The 22,998-nt window shown below is 39.2% G+C and overlaps 1 protein-coding gene across 2 annotated transcripts in view; it reads left to right on the plus strand.

Annotated features, from left to right (window-relative positions):
• Positions 1-22,485, plus strand: part of mei-P26 (meiotic P26) — a 451,952-nt gene extending 429,467 nt beyond the window's left edge. For both annotated transcript variants that reach the window (XM_067142736.2, XM_067142737.2), the window contains exon 14: positions 22,227-22,485. In XM_067142736.2, the coding sequence (XP_066998837.2) occupies positions 22,227-22,331 (105 nt within the window). In that variant the 3' untranslated portion in view covers positions 22,332-22,485. The remainder of the gene's footprint in view (positions 1-22,226) is intronic.
• The last annotated feature ends 513 nt before the right edge of the window (positions 22,486-22,998 follow it).

The raw sequence follows: 22,998 nt of genomic DNA on the forward strand, positions 1-22,998 counted from the left end.
CTTCTCAAACCCTTTCTCCTCATGAAACGTGTACCCCAACCCCTGCTGAAATTCAATGTTCTTGCCACTTCCAGTGCTTTAAGCTGTATCATATCATGAGTTACAGCAAAACCATCATTTCTCAACTCTGTTATATATTCTAGCACTTTGGTATCGATCTGAGGATACTTGCCCGTTTTGGTCCCACGAAAAGTTTGCAAACTTTTATATGCTGCTTCCAGTTTCTCTTTTTGGTTGCGCCAATATCTGATCATATTTGGTTGCACATTAAATGTCCTGGGCATTGACTTCACCCCTTGTTTTTCCGCTAAATTCACAGCGTTTAATTTGAAAGCTGTGGTGAAACTATGTTTCTTATGTTTCATACTATTACCTCCATAATTTGAAGCAAAACACACTTAACAACAAGCAACTGAACTAGACACACGTCACTATCAAAAGGAAGTTGTTAATAGTACGATTTTGTGCCGTTATTGTGCCGATACCACGGCCTTTGTGATGTAATCAAGCTGTACTGGAGGTGTGCATGCATGCTCTCCCAACAGCTGATCCTGATTGGGACGGTCCAAGCGAATGGGAGTACCGTACGTGTGATTGTATTACTGATGACTGGAAGTATTATTATTTAAATAATTGTGGCAGAACTTTATATTTCATGCTTATTCTCTGCATTTATTCCACTCATTTGAGACATTCTGTTTGGTTTGAGGTAGACCGCAACGTTTAGGTTAGGTACTGTATGGTATTTCTGAGTGCATGGAGGATGTTCCAGAAGATCCATAAAACATTAGGAAAGTTTACTATATTTATGGATATCTAAAGGTGTGGTGGAGGAAATGCATTTTATTATCATTAGTAAATTAGTTTTGATCGTTGTCTCCATAGTTTTTTATTATTATTTGTCTGGTATGTTGACAAGTAAAATACTTTAATCATTACGAATAAATTGCTTTCATCACATTTTAAACCTTGCTCTTAATGCATCATCCATGAATATTTTTCAACTAAAGTAAACTCGTGTCCTCATCGCAAGGTGGTGCAGCTCTTTTCAGGCACATTTGTTAGAGAGAGGACTTGCGTGTGCCATTTTACTGCATTCCAACCTTCCTGCCATTCTCCAATCTTTGGCAATACCGGTAATCAAACTCGGGGCCCCGAGGACAATAGCTAATAGTGCTAAAGCTACAGAGACAGACATCTCTTAACTATAAGACAGACGTATCACACGACTTTGGTGTGGGCTTGAATCGGGAGGGTCGGACGGACAAACCTTCAGCTCTCTCAGTGTAGAAAGCTGTGGTGAGTGGAGATTTGAACTTCCGCCTCTCTTCCTGCAGGGAGGCCAACCAGCCAGCAATGGAACCAACAGTAACAAAGTTTGTCATATTGACATATATAAGGTTAAGAATTCAAAGCATATTTTCATAAACCCCCATTTGCGTCATAAGTACTGATAATATCAGCTTTTACGGGACATTTTAAGTCGCATTAATTCACTGATGGCCGATTGCAAGTCTACGGAGGAATACTCACCACTCGTATTTTCTGACATGGCAATTTTCCAAGACACAGACACATGTACCATGATAGTCTGTAGTTGGAAAGTCGAGAATAAAAATGTAGTAGGCCTATTTCTCCGTTCATGGTAATCCACCTATGAACTCGGACAATATTCTGTGATGCTTGTACTGCTGTAGTGGCTGTCGCAGATAAAGCTGTCAGCTCCAATTGCAAAGAGTACCGAGCTCTGCCGATCTGGCACAAGGCAGCTGAGGGCTCAAGAAAATGTGCGCAAACTTATACACATATTTGTACGACGTCATCAGAGCTGCAGTACGGTTTGTAGTACCCACTACGAAGTGGAATTGTTGTTGTTGGTCTCAGCCGAATTTTGTTACGGGGTCTAATATGCAAGGGTTTTTTTTTTTTTTTTTTTTTTTTTTTTTTCATTCTCTTGGTCTCAAAAAGCCGGAAGGGAGTCTAATACACGAGTAAATACGGTATTCGAGACAGGAGGTGGTCACCATCCTGTTGCCAGCATGCTAGGTGGTCTGAGCATGTTGCATATCACATCCACCATTGAACTTCCATCACTGCATGCGGTACCCACCATAGTCTTCCTCCAGGAGCTGCTCAATGACAGCACGTGCCATGACGGTCTGTACACTGACAGGTCTTTCCGAGCCTTGCTTATCACCAGTTGCCACACTATCAAAATCAAATCAAAATCAAAATCTCTTTATTTGCAAATTTATTTTTATTTATTTATTTAGAGTAATGTCCTAATGAGCTGTTAGCTTGAATGAGTGATAGTTTTACAATTAATGGTAAAATAAAAAAAAAAGAATTAATATTTATAATGTACTTCAATCACAGCAATTATTGGCACTACACTGGTAATAATGAACAATTTTATTTAAATGTGGCAATAATAATTAATACATTTCTATGTGCACTGCTGTGGGGGAAAATCAGAACACCCTTTGAGAGGTTTCCAATTCATTCAAGATTTATTGTGGAATCATTACATATGGAGTACATGAAAGTAGCTCAAGCGGTTCTGAAGTACCCATGCTGGATCACCCATATTAGTACGCGGAAGCAATGCAGCCACTGACTCTGGCATGCAGTCGATCATACAGGTGGCGAATACTGTTTTGGGATATGTTATTCACCTGCTCGGGCTGTTCACATAGTTCCGTCAGAGTTGTGGGTTGCTGAGTCAGACGTCTCCCCATATGTCCCCCACATGCTCAATTGCAGCCAAGTTTGGAGATCGTGCTGGCCAGGTAAGTTGCTGCTCATCTTACAGAGCATGTTGAGTTTTACAGGCAGTGTGTGGGCAAGCATTATCCTGTTGGAACAGCACATCACCTTCCTGTTGCAAGAACTGTAAAGGAATGGGTCTAGCAACATTCTGCACATACCAAGCACTGGTCTGCATTTCCTCCTCAAACACCAAAGGTGAACGAGAGTTGTAGCTTATCGCACCCCAGACCATAAGGGGTCAGTGTGTATTGGACGAATGCACTCTAAGAGACAGCGTTAATCATGTCTACGTCGTACGTGCAGATGACCACCACATGCATGCAGACAGAATGTGCATTCATCGCCATTCCATCCTCCAGGTGATCGTCCAACGGCACCAGTAAAGCCTTGTACGTCGACGCTGTGGCGTGAGTGGAAGATACGCAAGATGTGTGTGTGCCTGTAGTCCCACTACTAGTATGGGGTTCTCCGTCCTCCTGTTCTAGGGGGAGGATGCTCGAGCGAATGATCAACCTATTCGATCTTTGCGTGCTTAATACAGGGGAACCGACACATTTCAGCAGCGCACATGGCACGTTCTCACACCTGGATGTCACTCTGTGCAGCCGTGCACTAGTTCCCCTGCTACGGTGGCAAGTACACGATGACCTCTGTGATAGTGACCACTTCCCGATAATAATTCTCTCTCTCTTGAATCAAAGACAGTCTGAAGTACCCAAGCGCTGGTTACTTCAGCGGGCAAACTGGCCAGAATTTACAAAACGCGCAGTGATGGCTGATGATATGCTGGAGTCTGTTGACGACCACGTTTCTTCCATTACTACTGGAATTTTGGCTGCTGCAGAGGAAACAATTCCTTCCTCATCCGGTATTCGTCGCCGGAAACAGGTCCTGTAACCGTGCGTATGTACGATCCCCGAATTTTTAGGTTAGAAAATTTTCATATATAGTTTGTAATGTTAAAATCATGTAATTTTGTTTATTGAGAATGTAAAAACGTAATATTATAAGAAGAATGTGTAGTTAGGGAATATTGCATATGTGCATCATTATATTTTGTATAAATTTCCGTTTGGGTAAGAGTCTGTAAATATGGCCTAGCCGTAGGATTGTGCAACTGGGAAAACTGCGACTATATCGGGAAGGACGGTTGAAGTCAGTTGAATGTGTTGCAACAAAGTGGCTTGGAAACACGGGGTACGGCAGGTAGTATAGGCTGAAGAATTGGAGTGGATCAGTGTGGATATACGTGAGTGGACGTTCAGTGTCACATCAGACACTCAATAGCCAATACAAGGGCTTTGTTTTAAGCGAGGTTGAGTTGACTGAGTAACGCGTCAAGAAGTGCCTGTGAGAGCGTTGCTACCTATAAACTTTTCGGGGCGCTATGACCACGTGCAGCAAGCTATATAAGTATGTACACGTGTGTGGCAAGTCATTCGCACTCTGATTCTGTTTCTGGTTGTGTTTATGTTCTTGATTCTGTGTTTCTCACTCGGACCGGTGCGCGGGAGCTACTTTGCGCAGATTCCTAGGCGATGATCTGTTGGTCGTATGTATATTTTACCTACTAAGTGAGCACGCTAAATATTGCTGATGCTACAAGCACCAAAGCGTACCGAATCTACATTCGGTAGTGGATGTGTGGTTGTGTTGGTTAATTAATACTTTGCCATCAGGGGTATAAGCTTCCGAAAAATGTTGCTACCTGGTGGTCAAATCTTGGTTTTATCTTGCATATTTTGGGAGGAATTTGTCCATTATATGCCTCATTGTTAGAGAAATGTTAAATGCTGTGGAGGGAAAAAAAATCTCTTCTCTGTCATCACCTCTTAGAAAATAGTCGTAGTCAACAAGCGATTCCAAGAAATTTAATGTCCTGATTTAGGTTTCTGTACAATCCCCTGCGACAGCAGTATGTCCATAAGAAGCTTCATTTCATCGTTATTTGTCCGGACCCATTCTTGATCTCTACTCTTTTATTTGATCTTACTAATCTGGTTTTTATGTGTGATTTTCTGCTGGGCATAATGATTTGTCTATTCATCTATTCATCTATGTTCTGGCATATCTCATCATCAAAAAATAATTCAAATATTTCACTTGGGTTTTTCTCTAAAATCTCTCCCTTTACACCATGATGGAATTTTGGATCAAAGCAGGGCCTTCTTTGTCCATTTTCAGTCTAAGTTGATGAAGACGTAGCACTGCTGCCGTATTATAGTCATCAATGTCACTGTCATGATTGCTACTTTACCTGGAATCAAACTTGTGCGTTCTCTTTAGCAACTGCTGAAAATTCTCATTAGCTGGGCCCAAACCTTATTCAAGCCTGAAGTACTTTGGGGGCCAGTAATTCCTTTTAGACATTTTAGTGGGGGAAAGTGTAAGAAAAAGAATTGAATAGAACCCTGGTCTCTGCAGTTTGGAAGAAAATCGTGAATTGTGCCCGTATTACGGAACACGTGTGTGATAATAAATGTGTTACTCTCGGTAAACGCACATTCCAGTCATGAAGGAAGAACTCAAAGAGTGGGATAATAAATTAGATCACAGTTCTAATGTGTCATCAGAGAGGTCTGTTTAGTATACATGATGATAATTTATATTAACATAACCGAGCTCGATAGCTGTAGTCGCTTAAGTGCGGCCAGTGTCCAGGATTCGGGAGATAGTAGTTTCGAACCCCACTGTCGGCAGCCCTGAAAATGCAATGTAAATTTTAATCTTATACCAGTTGTACAGTATTATTTGAAGTAATTCCACATCCTGTATGAGTTGACTATATTTGTAAGTACAGGAGATATTATAAGTAGAATTTTGTAAACAATATAAATTTATTAAGGATGAGCTGTGTGTTTAATAGAAAAAATTGTTAGCGTAAATTGTATAATATTGTATTCTACGAAAATTTTCTTCTTGTTGATTTAAAATTTAGTGCTTGACAATAATGTATTTTAGTGTACCATTTGCCACTGAGGTAGACACTTCATTTGCAAATAGAGAGATTTTGATTTGATTTGATTTGGTTTTGAGTAACATATGAATAATAACACAGTAAAGGTTTCCACCTATTCAATACGAATATGTATTTACAATATTATAAATTACATGGAACTAGTTTCGACCCACCTAGGGGTCATCATCAGCCATATTAAAGCATAAATAAGGTTTGTCGAATCCTAAAACATGTTATTTTTAACTGTAATAATCTTATGGATTTATAATTTATAAAGTGAAGTGTGGTAATGAGATGAGAAATGTTAGTATGGTACCAGTGAGTAGTAATTAATAATACGAGGAAATATACATACAAAGAAGTTTGGAACAAAATACAAATGGGGTGCTTAGTGTTGTAAAAATTATAAACTCATGGATATCAGGTGTCCTCGTACTAAAGAATACAATGTAAAATAACACATATAAACATATATACAAGTATGTACAAAGTCTGGAGAGTAGAAAGTGATACCCTTTTAATGTTCAGCATGGATCTTGTGAGAAGTGCTTGTAAAAATTCGCTAATGTATAGCTAATTATGATATGGAGAAACCACGTGTTCTGCATGTTGCTTATGATCCATTTTTTGTTGTTGTGCAAATAATCATCAATATCGTGCCATGTTTGAAACAGTTCAAGAAAATTTGTGGTTTCGTTGAAGCTGTTCCTGTCACCGATTTCTTCTGGTCTTACTTTCTCTAAACTTCTTAGGCCAGCAATAGTGTCTGTCGAGAATATTACTTTAGCCCCTGCAACACTAATCTTTTCTAAATTTGTAGGGTATACTACTCTCCTAGTTAATATCCGCACAGGTTTCACTACCGGTACCAATCGTTTTTTCAGGTGATACAGCTTTTTCACAAGTTTTGCATTCACCACATTACCTTTTACTTTAAAATTCCTGCTCAAATGTTGTTTTTAATATATGGCTAAGGTCAAAACTCAAAAATATAGGCCTGCTGGGATGTAATGGGTACTGAATTTGATGTACAAGGTCTGCCTCCTTTTCACACAAGGAGTGAAACATGGCCACATTCACTTAACAATTCAGACGACTGGGAATCTACAGTCTTCCACAACCTCTAACGCCTCACGTCTTAATTTGGCTAGTTGATCTCCTCTCAGGCTGTGTGTAAAATAATATGACACAGGAATCCTGCAGTGTATGGAAAGACCTTGGAACAGAATGCAGAGCAATGTATTAGCAAGCTTGTCTTCAATACCAACAGCATCTCTCTCTACATCAGTCATTCCAAGAAGCATATCCAAATTACTGTCATAGACCAGCCTTGATTTTATTGCCATCTCATCTATGGTAAGAGAACCTACCTTTTCATTATCGTGCTGTAAGGACTTATTTTCTCCAATCACACCAGCTCGTATGAAGGAAGTAATTCATGTCTCTCTGGAATCGCCAGTGTTAAGTTTTTGAACCTTTTTGGTGTGGTAGGTGCAAAATATCAAGATATCTTAGGAACCTGTAGCCTGTGGATGACCTGTTGGACAGTAATATGCAGACATTTATTGTATTCTCTCTGAATGTACACTTCTGTTTACAAAAAGCTTGAATCTGCTTAGTCAGAAAATTTGCTTTCAAATCACCTTGTTCAGCTAGTCCTGTAATTGTATTTAGTCTACTGTCAAGTCCATGTTGATTTTGTTCATTTTCGAGTTGATGCATCCTTTCTTTTAAGTGGTAGTAATATTTTTCTGCATCTTACAAGTGCTCTTTGTTTCCTACATTTTCTGACTATTCTTTTCAGTCTCAAACCTACTTTAATGCAGTATACTTTGAGTTTAATAGAACACTGTGTGTGTGGTTTTATATAATGGCTCACTGATATTACAGGTGGAGGGTCATTCTCTTCACTGGCTGTAGACGTGGTTGGTTCCACGTGAAGTTCAGTTTTCTTGTAGGGTTTAGCTTCATTTCCCAATTCTGAAGCCTTCCTCTTATGTGGTCTTCCTGTATGTGATTGTGTTTGTTTGTGTCCGGATAGATCTTGAAATACGGATGGAATGACATTCAGAAGTAGGATTTTTAGTGCTGTGCTTACACTGTAATCTGAGTCCTTAAAATGCCTACTGCAAACACTGGAATGTACACCAGGTTTCCACAGAGATCCCAATTTTCTTGACAAGAAATTGCCAATCAGCATTTAGTTTTAAGTTCCTCGTCTTTTGGAAATCTTTGAAATGAAATACCACGTCCTTCTGAGCTCTTTGATTTACAATAAGGAACACTACAGTACACCATGTTTTTTAAGTATATATCCAATGTTCGCATTACATAAATACGTCATTAATTTCATTCACTAAATTATAATCGCCCGCACTAGCACAAGAAAGCTCATAAAGTACAAAAATACGCCTCGACACGCTCGTGAATGTTTGAATGAGTACTTTGCCCGCGCATATTTTGTGACTAAGAAGCGCACACCTAGCGGCAAAACGATGCGTTTCACGTGCCCGAGCGGGAACCAGTTTCACGACCAGCGAGGCCTTGTATATTAGCGTAAACAATGGTCGTGGCACACAGCATTTCTCCCAGTAGTTAAATTGGTTCCATGTAGACTACCTCCGCCGAGGAAGCACCAAGATTTTCTTTATGCACACTTCGTATTCCAAGGAAGACAGCTGGTAAGGCTTGCAGCCAAGACATACCAGGATGGCACATGAGGGCTGCCTAGAGGTGAAAAACATTCTACCATGCCATTGGCGCAAGTATGCCCGCTGATTGTGGGTTAATCGGTCCACTGCTGTCAGACAGTATTGGTATTGTGATCAATGCTATCAAGAGTGTCTTAGCATCTCCAAGTGTCAGCCATGTTCTCGGACCTTATATAGGACGTGAATTTCATTTCCTCGTGCTGCCCGGTTGGGAAATGTTGCACCCTGCTGCCTTTGAATGGTGGGATGTTTCACCACATCTACATCAGATTCACCAACCTTAAAGGGAAGACAGGATTTTTTTTAAGTTTGTGCGAAATCAAGGGTAGTCCTCCAAAGCAAATTACACTGCCTCACTTGAACTCGTGATCACTGATCAAAACTAATGATAACCTGTCGCTCTCCTTACCTTGCACCTGCTCATCACATCCTTAATGAATTTTACTTCACATCAACTCCCATTAGTAGACTTTCTAACACATATAGCAGTTGAATAATAATTGTCTGGGAATAATTGTCAAAGGAATATATTAATACACTGCAGCAATGCCTCAAATGGACAAAAAGATATCTAAATCTCTGCTTAGGTGATGTTCTCATAGAGGATGATCACTTACCCCTGCTCTGTTGGATATATGGAGTCACTGAAGCAGTTCATGATGGTATCAATGACCCAGTATGTCTAGCAACTGTACAGTGCAGGGTCTGGTGTGCCAAAGAGACCTATTCATAAACTGTATATCCTTCCAGTTGAGAAGTGTGATCCATGTACTATCGTAATTCAAGATAATATCTACAAGAACCTCTATAACAAAGTCATTGATAAGACACCTATCAACAAACTGTTCATGAATGAAGGCAGAAGCATTTCTGTCTGATATTTTATCATGTTATCATAATTGTATTATACTGTATATTATCGTATGTTTTTAGTATGTGATATATAAAATAAGAGTTTTGTCTGTACATTGCTCAGAATTTGGAAAGAATGGTATTTCTGTATCGGTCATGTCCACAGTAACCAGGAAATGCATTCTTTACTTTTCCGTAATTTCTGTCTGTATGTATGTATGTATGTATGTACACGCATCACTAGAAAACGGCTAAAGAGAATTTATTGAAAATCGGTATGCAAAGTCGGGAAATAAGTCGCTACAATCTAACTTTAAATAATTTTATTTACGCTAATAGAAATGGTAGTTTAGGGGAAGGCCTAAAATTTAATTTTCAAATATTTGTTTTTAGTAGTCCTATCTTCATAAAAATTGGTATGCAGGGTCGAAGAATACGTAGCTACAATCTAGCCTAAGAATAATTTTATTCACACCAAGTGAAATGGTAGTTTAGGGGAAGGCCTAAAATTTAATTTTTAAATATTTGCGTTATTAGTGGTCTTATTTCATTGAAAATTGGTTTGCAAAGTCGGAGAATGAGCTACTACAATTTAAGCTATAAGTAATTTTATTTACGCTGAGTGAAATGGTAGTTTAGGGGAAGGCTTCAATGTAATTCTCAAATATTTATATTATTAGTTGTCGTATCGATAAATACTACATAACCAAAGTTATAGAGAATTAAATTTCTGGCCATTTATGTCTTATACATTTTTACCACACCGGCTATGATAACACAGGTATTCATGTATTTTTGTTGCTAAGTCCATATCAACACCGAGCCACGAGAAAATGGGTTAACAGAATTTAATGAAAATCGGTATATAGAGTTGGGGAACAAGAAACTACAGTCTAAGCTATAAACAATTTTATTCATCCTGAATGAAATTGTAGTTTAGGGGAAGGTGAATAAAATGTAATTTTTAAATACCAATGTTATTGGTCCTATCGAAAAGTACTATATAAAAAAGTTATAGAGAATACAATTTGCGATCATTTATCTTTTATTCAGTTTTACCGTACCGACTATGATAAGAGTGGTATTTCAGAGTCGAAAGAAAACGAAATGTGAAGGCCAATAATATCGAAAGTGCATAACATTGATCAACAATAACATTACATTGACCATTGTTCATTGTGATGTTCTTTGTCTCTTATGCTGCCTCTCAATTCAGATAGATGGGATTACTGCTGCGTACCGAGTATAACAGCCTGACTGAATATTGGCTGGAAATAGGCGGGGAGTTAGAAAACTTTCTTCTTTAGCAAGTCATTCCTCTGGTCCATACATTTTCTGATACAGCTGGTACGTAACACTGGATCATCATAGTATTTCAGATATTCGATCCCTACTCTGACGCGCTGTTTTGAATGAGCAGTGTGCATACTTAAGGCAGGCCTCACGTAGTAGTAGTAGTAGTAGTAGTAGTAGTAGTAGTAGTAGTATGGCCTGGTCTAGAATAACAATTTAGGCCTTTTCCAAATGATAGCACCACAGTATTCACTAAATAACTCAAAATTCAACTCTGTAAAGAGCCGTTTCTTAAGAAAAGCTTCTCTTCACTTTTATTAAATTCTATATTCAATTTATTCCAAACTAGCAGTGAAGAGGGGGTTTCTCTTCTGGCTTGGAGGAAAAATTTGCCTTCAAGTCAGATAAATATTTCCGCCGTCAGTGTAGTAAATTTATATTTTCCGACACATCGGGTACTCCTAGGAAACAGAATATTAATTGGGCAAAGTTTTTGCCCTGTGAGTCTCCACTATTCAACCCTCTCTCCGCCGAAGAGTGTTCACGGGTCACCGCTGTCTGCGGTTTGGTCATTCCAGGTCTGGAACTTTGGACTGTTAGATAGGCAGCGTAGTCCTGTTCGTTAAAAGTGAGAAAATGTGTGGTGTTTCATTTGAACGAGTATTTCGTAATATGAAAGCATCGCTTTTAATCGCGCCATTCCTATTAGCGTCATTGTATGTTCATTTCAGTTGGGAAAACCACAAAGACAGTCTTTCTGAGGATGTAAAAGGGCATTATAATGAAAATATCCCAACCTGATTGTGACTGATGGTATGAAATTCTGTCTACCATTACAGTGAAAATTCCCTCAGTCTTCATTTGAGAAAATATGTTTGCTGACCTCCCGTCGCATTTCTAGGGTGACATTAAGAGCTATAAAATTTAAGATAATCTTGCTCACAACATGTACACTACCCAACCTAGAATTCTTTATACAATGTAGAATCCCATAGCGAAGCACAGGTACATCAGCTAGTTTATTATATATACTGCACTCTACTCTAATTCAATCTTGTGTGAGATTTGTTCATTATCATGTGGATAGGCAATATATTTTTCTTTGTCACCGTACAGTACCAGAGTAACGTACTGTACCCGTTGTATGTGATATAATTATATATTTTAATTGTTCTGGGGTTCGTTGAAAGTGTCAGACTACAAACTTATCCAGTCTATTCTGGGCATGCGGTGTCAGTTTGGGTGACCAGGCACATGTTCCAGCTATATAAATCATCGAGGGCTGGTAAATGAATCCATATAACCTCACGAGTTTCTCATAATCAAGGGTAAGGTAGGGCGCTGACATATACTCAAATAACACATTTGGAAGGATTTTAACTTTCCTTCTTTCTTTCTTTCTTTCTTTCTTTCTTTCTTTCTTTCTTTCTTTCTTTCTTTCTTTCATCCATTATTTCAGTACGTTGGGGGGGGGGGGGAGGACACAAAATATATAAACAAATTCAGGGGTCAGAAATGACCATACTAAAACACAGTAGGAAGGAATTACATTACCAGTTAATAAAGATTGTTAGTCTGGTCACAATAATGTTCTTTTGTAATCCCATTTTTAACATCAATAATGTCTGAAAAAGTCAACCATTGCAGGAACTACTATGGTCGTCTGACGAGAAGTTGCGAGCAAGCGGGGTAAGGGGTGCAGAGGGTAAGCATTGCTGCTGCGCATTCACCGACCTTAAGTCTCAAGGCCTGACAAACATCGGTTCCATCCGTGGTAATTTTTGTGAAGTAAGGTGCTGCTGTGAAGTTTCAAATTGGTAGTGCAATTGTGCTTCACTTACACATTTACTGTAAGTACTGCATAATGAACACGCATCTCTTTCAGAGAGCTTGCACTGTTTATCACGACCAATGTTTGTAGCTTAATATAGTATCCGTTACCCATGCCATACCTACAAGCTGCTGAGAATTCTCGTGAGACACAGATAGTAGTGAACTTCACATTCGCAATTCCTCATCAACACATTCCTATCTGATTATTGCCAAAAGAAAATCGTAAATTACCTTCCATTAAAGCACATTGTGAATTACAACAAATATTATTATACAATTAATCCCTTTGTAATACAAGATTGGGAGTGAAATTCATCATTTCATTTAGTGGTATTGCATTTTTCCTTGCACTTCATGAGGCAGTGTAGATGGCATTTGTACCTTTCCTTTGTTATTTTGCAACAATTCCTCTTAACCCGTTTGGTGGGCAATGCGGCGAGATCCGCGGCACAAGTTGCTTGCTTGGCGGGGAACGCAGATATATCCACCGATTCAAATTACTTTTTTTTTTTTCTCAGTTCTCTGCCTGCAGAGGTTTATTTCCTTTTCAGCAGCGTGTTCTGGATGAGTCTACCGTCTGATGTGAATTTGTTCAACTATGTTCTCCCAATACCACTGTGTCATCCACGAGTTGCATCATAAAGAACGTAGCTTACGTCCGGGCAAGAACGACCTAAGGCCTAATAGCTTCGCGTTGAAGCTTTAGCTCATCGCCTTATCGTTCCTTGGATGTAATAATATTGCTGTAGAAGGGATTTCTAAAGATTGATACTGAACAGACCTTTCTGATGACATTTTAGAACTGTGACCTGATTTATTTTACCCAGTCTTGAGTTCTTCCTTCACGACTGGAATGTGTGTTTACCAGGAGTTGCACAACATTTATTACCGTCCGCATCTGTAATACAGGCACAATTCGTGATTTCCGTCCGAACTGCAGAGATCAGGGTTCTGTTCGATCCTTTTTACATTTTTCCCTGCTAAAATGCCTAAAAGGAGTCACTGGCCCCCACTGTTAGAGAAAGATGACTTACGGGTCATGATAAACGAAATGTTGGAATTTAGTGGGGAAAATAGTGTCACCAGTGAAGTAAATTCTACCGAAGGGGAATTTGTGACAGGAACATACCTGGAATAAGTACTGCAGGCTCGAATGTGCAGGGTTCGGGTCCAGCTGATGCGAATGTTCAACAGTCGCAAAAGAGACACACATGTTCGATTCCAGTTCAAGTAGCTACTATGATAGTGACAATGTGATCCAAAATTCCATTGTGATGTAAAGGGAGAATTTTTACAGAAAACAAAACTGAGCTAAATATTTTAATTACTTTTATGTCAATATGTGCCAGAACATAGCAGAACAGAGAAAAGATGCCCAGCAGGAAATCCCACATAAAACCCAGTTTAGTAAGATGAAACAAAGGAGTCAAAATCAAGACCAGGTCCGAACAAGTAAGGACGAAATAAAGCTTCTTATCACCATACTGTTGCCGTTGGGGATCGTACAGAAACCTAAATTAGGACACTGTATTTCTCGCATTCGCTAGTTCACTACGCCTAGAGCTGATGACACAGAAGAGATTTTTTCTCGCCGGACTAGACGGTTGAGGCGCTGGCCGGTCTTCTGACCCCAACTTGGCAGGTTTGATTCTGGCTTAGACCGATGGTCGGCCTCTTATCAGTAGATTTACTGGCATGCAAAAGAACTCCTGCGGGACTAAATTCCGGTACCTCAGCGTCTTCGAAAACCCTAAAAGTAGTTAGTGGGACGTAAAGCCAATAACATTATTATTGTTGTTGTTATTATTATTATTAGATTCTCCTCCACAGCTTTTTACATATCTCTGACAATGAGGTGAATAATGGACAAATTCCTCCCCAAATATACAAGATAAATCCAGTATTTGACCACCTGTTGGCAAAATTTTCAGAAGCTTATACCCCTGATGGCAAAGTGTCAATTTTTTATGAGAACCTATAACAGGTCTTAACCACGAGATAAGTTACAAAGGCTGAAGATGCTCGAAAACCGAGCAAAACATGTCCCTTTTAATGTAATGTTGTAGTAAAACGAATTTCTAACAACACGAAATCAATTGTATTGAATAGGTGGAATAGAAAAATAAAAAATAAAAATTTGTATGCAAATTACACACATTTACTGCGCACCCAAATGGGTTCGTACAGTTCTCGATTTCAAGCAAACGTACGACCCCATATGGGGATGTGAAGTTCAAGAAATTGAGTGCTCTCGCATACCCAGGTGGGGTCGCTTTGCACTCGGTGTGTTGAAGTTGCGAAACAGAAAGAAGTTTCTGTGCTCTTCAGCCCAGAAGAGCACTGTGCCTTCCAGTAGCATAGTGCTCTAGTCTTGTCTTATCACATGGCTTCTTCTTTCAGTGCCTATCCGTTTCGGATGTTGGCGATCATGATGGCTATTTTCGTCTTGTTTGTGGCAGAGCGGAACAGTTCAACTGATGACATATTGCACCAGCCTCTAAGATTGTCAAGCCAAGATATTCTTCTTCTTCCAGGACCTCTTTTGCTGTTGATTTTCCCCTGGAGTATTTTTTGGAGTAGGTTGTATCTATCTGTGTTATCACATGGCTAATAAGTAGAATTTTCCTTTTTTCAGTAGTATAAGGCTACACCTCTCGAGTATTAGAACTTTTCATTCCTTTTTCTTTCTGTGCAAGATTTTCACAACATATGTTTTCAGCACCACATCTCAAATCCTTCAGCCTTTCTGTGCTTCTGTGTTGCCAAGGCATATCTAGCGCCACTCCATGCTGGTAGAGACATGATATTAGATGATGGTATGCTTCCCTTTTTATTAAATGGTTGTTTCGCTAGTGTTACCTCGGTTGCAAATTCCTTGGGACGTCTCCCGACTGATGTTATAAAGCTGCCTAAATAAGAAAACAAATTTACTTGTTATACCTTCTCGCATTCTAACCACATCAGCCCTCTGATTCTCGTTCATGAAGTCTAAGGCCTCTTGCAGGTCTGTTCCTCCTCTGTAATAAGAGCCGTGTCATTAGCAAATTGTATTGTGGTAAACTGCACTCCATTTGCTTTGATGCCATACCTGTTTGCTTAAACAAATTCCTTCATAGCTTCTTCAGTATATGGGTTGCATAAGAGGGGTGAGTGTCTGCACTAATGACTGCTACCTCGTTTATTTACACTCTTTATATTAATGATGTTAGTATATTGCGTGAGTTTGAATCAAGGTGCAATAAAGCTATTGCAGTGAGCTTTCAGTTGCGATCAACAGTAGGCCTATTCTGTAAGAAGGAAGTCAGCTCCTGGATGAAACTATCTTTACATCAGTCTGTTTTCAAACCAACTTTGCTTTACAGGAGTGAACGCTGGATGGACTCACGATATCTTATTCCTAACTTGAAGTAACAGTCATGAAAGTAGCGAGAATGAATACTAGTACAAACACGTGAGAACAATCGCAAGAGGGTACTAAGAAATGAGGAGATACAGGATAAGTTAGGAATGAACTCAGTGGATGAAGCTGTACTTATAAACCAGCTTTGGTTGGTGGGGTCACGTGACGCGAATGGAGGAGAATAGATTACCTAGGAGAATAATGAACTCTGCTATGGAGGGTAGAGAAGTAGAGAGAGATCAAGACTGCAATGGTTAGCCTTGGTTTCTAACTGTTTAAAGATAAAGAGGCCGCAGAACTAATGTAGTTACAAATAGAGGATTGTGGCGGTGGTTAGTAAATTCACAGTGGGAAGTTATGTAGTGTATTGTGTTAACAGATCTATAGGAAAACACAGCCAAATGGACCACGAATTAAGCCTCATTACATACTGAGAATGGTAAGTCTATGGTTTCAATTTTATAATGTCCTACCTTAGTATAAGAATCGTCTTCGCCTTGCTTTTTGTGTGGGATCTTCTCTCTTTAGTAACCAGCAGTAATCTGCCAGCATGTATTTGTTCCATTTCCTGTAGATCCTGATGGAATCTTTCTCCTTGCTCTTCGCTCAGCATTCCTAGTTTCTCAGGGAAATAGTCCAGATGTGAATGTAACATGTACACTTTCAAGCTCATTTTGCAGCCTAAATCTTGGAAAGAAACAAGCAATCTATCCACCATTTGTTTGTAGTCTGAATCCTTTGTGTTTCCAAGAAAAGTTTTGACCACATTCCAGAATGCTGTCCATACCGATAGCTCTGCAGTGCACATAACGTCTTCAAAATTAGCACCAGAAAGAAGTTTTCTGATATCTGGACCTGTAAAAATACCCTCCTTGATTTTGGCATTACCGATGCCTGGGAATCAATGACGCAGGTACTGAAAGCATTCACCTTCATGATTTAGGGCCTTAACGAATTGCTTCATAAGCCCTAGTTTGATATGAAGCAGAGGTAACAGTATTTTGCTCTTGTGAACAAGAGGTTCTTGTTTTATGTTTTTCGACCCTACAGTCTACTGTCTACATGGTCATTCCTTTTGAGTCCAGTGATGTAACCTTGCTCGACTGTCCCACTCACTCAGAAAATAGGGGTGCTTTGTGTAACCTCCTTGTAAATCTAACAGAATACCTTTCACTTTGAAATCACCACACACTTGCCACTTGTGTTCCTGGTACTTCAGTTTACACAACTCCATTTCGAGATTTCCATATGTTTCTCACATAATAACTGAACAAGCAATGGGAATGGATGCAAGTTTGTTTTCATTGTGAAGAAGGACGCACTTCAAACTACGCTTGGAGGCATCGATGAAAAGTCTCCAGTCAGTATGGTCATACTGTGGTGCTCCTAGTTTAAAAATAACCTCCAGAATGTTGTTGCAGTAAACCAAGGCTCCCTCTTAAAAGAAGGGTGTAAATTCTTGTTTGCGATGTCTGTACCAATAGTACGTCGTTCCTGGTGCCAACATGTTCCTTTCACGAAGTCTAGACCCGAGCAACTCGGCAGATTCCTTTGTAAGGCCAAGATCTCGAACTAAGTCATTTAATGCACTTTGCTTGAACAGTCTTGGTTCTTTTTCAACACATTCAGGGGAGAAATCACAGTCAGAGTTAGTGGATTTTCTGGATGCTGTGTATCAGATCCATGAGGAACAGGTAAAATTGCAGATCGAATATTGCTTGGATATACAATGTTACCTTTGCTGCTGTTAAATCCCTTCACATTCACAGAACAGAAGTAGCAGCGAGTACTGTGGTGTGGGGGTTCTCGCCACACCATTGGAATACCGAATGGAAACAAAGTTCGCTTACCCTTCACCCATTGCCGTAACTGCTCTATACAGGTTCTACAAGCCTTATGTGGTGCCCACGGCTTGTCTTGGTCTCCAAGTTTCAAGCCAAAGTAGGCATAGTTGGCCTTTCTGAGGAACTCGGTCTGTCTCATCGGCACGAAACTTCACATACATTAGCAGAATGTATCTGGATTGTTCTTGTAGCTACGTCATGGCATGCTGATAGATGGAAGTTCAATAAAAATATCAATACAGTACGTCACTCACATATAGAATGCTTACGAAGACAAAAATCTCTTTTCGCTAGCCCACTTAGCCCTGTTATTGTTAATTTCTATATGGAGTTCTTTGAAGAGGAAGCCCTGCAGACTGCTGTAAATAAACCCAGCTGTTGGTTCCGCTATGTGGATGACATTTTTGTGTTATGAGGACATGGAGAGGAGGCACTTGACAGTTTTCTTACACATCTGAATAGTATTCATCCTCGTATACAATTCACTGTGGAGAAGGAAAAGGATGGAGAATTCGTTTTCCTGGACGTGCTGGTGAAGAGGAAGAATGATGTATCCCTAAGGCATCAATAATACCAAAAACCAACACAGACCGATACTTAAACAAAACTTCCAATCACCATCCTGGCCAGAAGCGCGCCATAATGAAGACCTTGGTGGATCGCGCCCTTCGTGTCTGTGAACCAGAGTACATCGAGAAGGAACTATGGTATCTTGATCTAGCCTTTCAAACCAATGGCTACACAGTACAAGAGGTCAGGAGAGCACTCCGCCCCAGAAGACAGCCAGCGAATAGTAAGCGAGAAGAACCCAGGAAGAAAGGTATCACTTATTTGCCATATATATATATATGGGACGTCACGGATCGTATTGGAAAGCTCCTTGAATGTCACGATGTTAAAACCATTTTTCAGCCGACCCGACAGCTACGAAACGTTACGTTCTGCCAAAGATCCACGTGACCCTCTAACATCTACTGGGGTCTATAGGATACCGTGCAGCTGTGGAGCTGTTTATATTGGCACGACTGGCAGAAGTGTCAACACTCGCCTCACGGAGCACAAAAGGAACTGTTGCTTGGGGCTATACGACAAATCAGCAGTAGCGGAGTATGCCCTGCTTGACGCAAAGCATGAGATCCGTTACGAGGATACTGACATACTGGCCACAACATCCCACTTTCACGCCCGTCTCTACAGGGAAGCAATCGAAATACATAAACATCCGGATAACTTTAATAGAAAGGAGGAAGGACTGAAACTCAGCAAGGCCTGGTACACCCCTTTATATAACGTACAGCCGAAGTTTACTAAGATCACAGACATTACAGTCAACCAACCAGAGGATCCATTGCTCGGCACAACCCAATCGGTCGTGCACTCGGAGATCCAATCAGACGACAGACTGCTCGGAGTGACCCAGTCAGAATTCATGCCCTCATATACTCAACCTGGTAACATACTGCACGGCACGAACCAATCAGAGGTCGTGTGCTCAGAGACCCAACCAAAAGCCAGACTGCTTGGCGCGACCTAATCGGAGGTCGTGCTTTCAGATAGTCGATCAGATGTCAGATTGCACGGCGCGAACCAATTGGAGGCCGCACACTTACATATAAATACAGCTGCTTCCCAAACAACTTTCGCAGTCACCAGCGGGATACAGGAGAGTGTATCTACACGACGCCACAGAAGACAACTACCTCAACAGTAGTCGAAATGTCTGGGAGAACCGAGAGGAGTGGACCACGGCATAATAGCCCGGAAGACTTTTATTATATTGACATCGGCCGTGAAAGCCTTCATATTTAATGACCCACCTCTACAGGGAGGATATTTATCATTTAAGTCGTCAATTTGAAACGCTTCGCAAGGATAAATTCCATCTACTGTGCTCTCTTACAAGCGAAACACAACTCAGACTGTCGCGGACGAAGCACAAGAGAATGACGCCACTCAGCCAAAACCACGCGTTGCCGGCTGTGTTGTACATAGTTGCTGGCTCTACACTCTGAGCGTGATAATACAGAACTACGAGATGGCTGGAGGACGACGAATTAATAAAATAATCATATAAATTCATAAATGAATACAGAAATCTAAATTAAAGCAACACTTTTCCTAACAACGTAAAAAGTGCATTAGTGCATGGGATGAAATAAACGTAATATAGGTTTTTTGAGAAAATGTGATGTGATGGGAAAAAATTAACATCGGATCCTAATTCAGGATGCAGAAGACATCCTATAAAGCAGTACAGGATGGCGGCAATGAAACCATCGCAGGACAGTGTAATTCAAATAAATATTTTCTTTCTTTGAAAAAAGTATTTTATGATGAAAAACGTTATGAAAAAAATATTTTTACTGTCAAAAAACGCATTATTTTAGAGAGGTGGTGTTTCCTACACCACATATTAAAAAAATAAAGCTCTAAGTACAATATTACAGTTACAATATTAATATTATTATTATTACATTAATGTTAAATTTTCTAATCTTACATTATATACAAATGGCTGCAGTTCCTGGTTTGGTTTAAGTAAAAAATGATTACTAATGTCTATTTCACACAAACTGAACACTCAAAAATTCACTTTTAGCCTTAAAAATATTATACAAGAAACTGTTTACTAATATTTACACGTTTGACGTGCTCTAGCAAATGTGCCTAGGGAGGTACAAAGGGTGTACACCCTTCTTACCCCATTTACAAATATATCTGGTCTTTTCCCTTTTACCTCCTTGACTAGTACCAATCTTGCTCCATATGGAACAGTTGCATTCCCTCTCTCTCTGTTTGGTTGGGGGTTTTTTTCCCTCGGTAAAAGACTAAGGGGTTCATTGCCCGCCCGCGGGAGCTGAATTGCCACTTGGTCACCAAGCTACTCGGCAGCAAGTTCCTCAAGTAATGAAATTGTGGAGTCAAGTCTTGATAGGGGTTTGTATCTTTATACATAATGCACAAGTTTATTATCATTCTTCCAAAAATGTGAATGCAGTAGAAGCTCGTCACTCGCCATGTGCTAGCACCTGGCAGCAGACTTACTCCGGCTGACTACTGCAACAAAACATCAGCTTCTACAAGGTACTAAGTGCTACCAACTTTAAAACTTGTTGTATATAGTCTTATTTAATCCAATACTAGTCCAAAACATGTATTATACATTATTAAAACAAATAAATAACTTGGAAAATATTTTTTGCTGGAACGTCCGATCGATCGGACGTTGGCCTTTTTAGACTGAATCTCTAATGCTCGTTCAATCGGACTCTGTTAGTTAAAGGGTTAAATATTACTCTCCAGTCTCTGTAGTCAATTTTGAGATTGAGCCATGTGACACCGTACTGTTTCTAATGGTCTTTGCGTCTTATGCTCCATTCTGTTTTCGTATGACAATCATCACTGTTTGTTCTAAGTCTTTTGTGATCTGAACATATTACTCATTAGTGTGAACATTTCTTGTTTGGCATTCTTGTAGTAATTTTAAGATTTCACAAGGTATTGGATCTGCACCTGGTACTTTTTCCTCCAATTCTGTTTTAATGCTTTCTCAAATTCCCCTTTCAGAATTTCAGATTCCCATTCATCATCTGCAACTACATCCCCACTCTCAGGAACATCTTCCTTCGTGTAGAGTTCTTCCACATAATCTTTCTGTATATATTTGCAATTGTACTTTCCTCAATCAAAGTGTTTCTCTTATATGGCTTTGGATACTGTTCATTGGTTTCTTCTTCACTGTGAAGCTGTCTGATGTTTTAGTCTGTTCGTCTGTATATCCTATGAAGAGATCTGTATCAAAGATAGGTGTTGAATAAAAGAAAGTCCACCCCCATGAGTGTGCTTGCCGAGTGCCTTGAGTGTAGATTCACAATTAAGTATTTATTTATTTTCCACCTAGTCGATACAATGATTGCTTAAGGCAATTTAATGGTTAAAAGTGGTACATGTTTCATATATCTTATGTTAATTTTAAGGACACTTCCTCTAAAGCATTACTTTGTCAATTTATATATTTTTCATCTAAACAGTGTTATGTGGCTGAAGATGTTGATAATATATGAAACATGTACCACTTTTAACCATTAAATTGCCTTAAGCAATCATTGTATCGACTAGGTGGAAAATAAATAAATACTTAATTGTGAATCTATTGAAGTGCGATATGGACCATGAAGCTGATTTTATGTAATGCCTTGAGTGTGTCACTGCGGAATGTCTGTACATTCCTGTTCATACCATCATCTTTCAGTTTCTTAGCTTCCTTATTGATTATGTTCCATAAATTGTTATACTGTGCAGTGTTTCTCATTATTTTGTACTTCCAGCATTTTTCCATCCATTTGAGGGCCATGTGTGTGATCCAAGGTTTGCAAATTATCTCCTTCCCCTGATTAAACTGGTTTACACAGCTTTCACTATTCATTAAAAAGATGGAATTGTATATATAGAACACTCAAGAGCTTTCTTTTGGTAATGAGAATATTAATATGATTTGATAATTTAGTTTAACGAGCCTGACTTATATATCATGCTAAGGCTAAACATCAAAAATTCCTTTACAGGTTTCCCGTTGCTGTGGCCTAAAGATCACGTCTGAAGGGTACGTGGTCACTTTAGCTAAAAACAATCATCATGTATTGGTTCTCAATACACTGTATATCATGTAAACAATGCAATCAAATGTCAAATGATGAGAAGACAACATAAATACGTACGTATTCTAGGATAGGTAGCCAACTACTGATAACACTTCATAGACTTCAAATTTAGCTGATCTCGCAATTGTATAGTGTATATTGTTTTACTTTTCAATAGTCATTTCAGTACTGTAGTAAGTTTTTAAAAAGATGAATTTAGCTCACATGGGCTACTAAAAAATTTCTTAGGCAAATTGTCTTCATAAATGGCAAGAGGAAATATTTAGCCTAGTTGAAGAATTTGTTTTATTTTAAACTATAAAAGAGAACTGCATTTAGCATATTATCCAAATAGCAAGTACTGGAAATTAATATTTACACTTATTATTTTATATTTGTTAAGTATTTAAAAGAACTAAATTATCTTTACATTATTAGTAGCTGCAGTCATATGGTTCCTAATTGTAAATGTTTATGCTTAAAATGGGAATTTTATATTTTATTTTTATTTTTTTATGTGTGTACGAATGTATCATAAATATGGCTGTGTGTGTGCTTCTCTCTGAATGTCTTTAATTAACTGTAATAATTACAATACTTACTCAGGTCATGGCTCCCTACTTTTTAATTTTTGAATTAAAAACAGTATCTTACTGTACTGCTTTAGCTTGTACAGCAAATTTCATTTGCATTTTGG

This window comes from Anabrus simplex, chromosome 3 (genome assembly GCF_040414725.1).
Source record: "Anabrus simplex isolate iqAnaSimp1 chromosome 3, ASM4041472v1, whole genome shotgun sequence".
Lineage (NCBI taxonomy): Eukaryota > Metazoa > Arthropoda > Insecta > Orthoptera > Tettigoniidae > Anabrus > Anabrus simplex.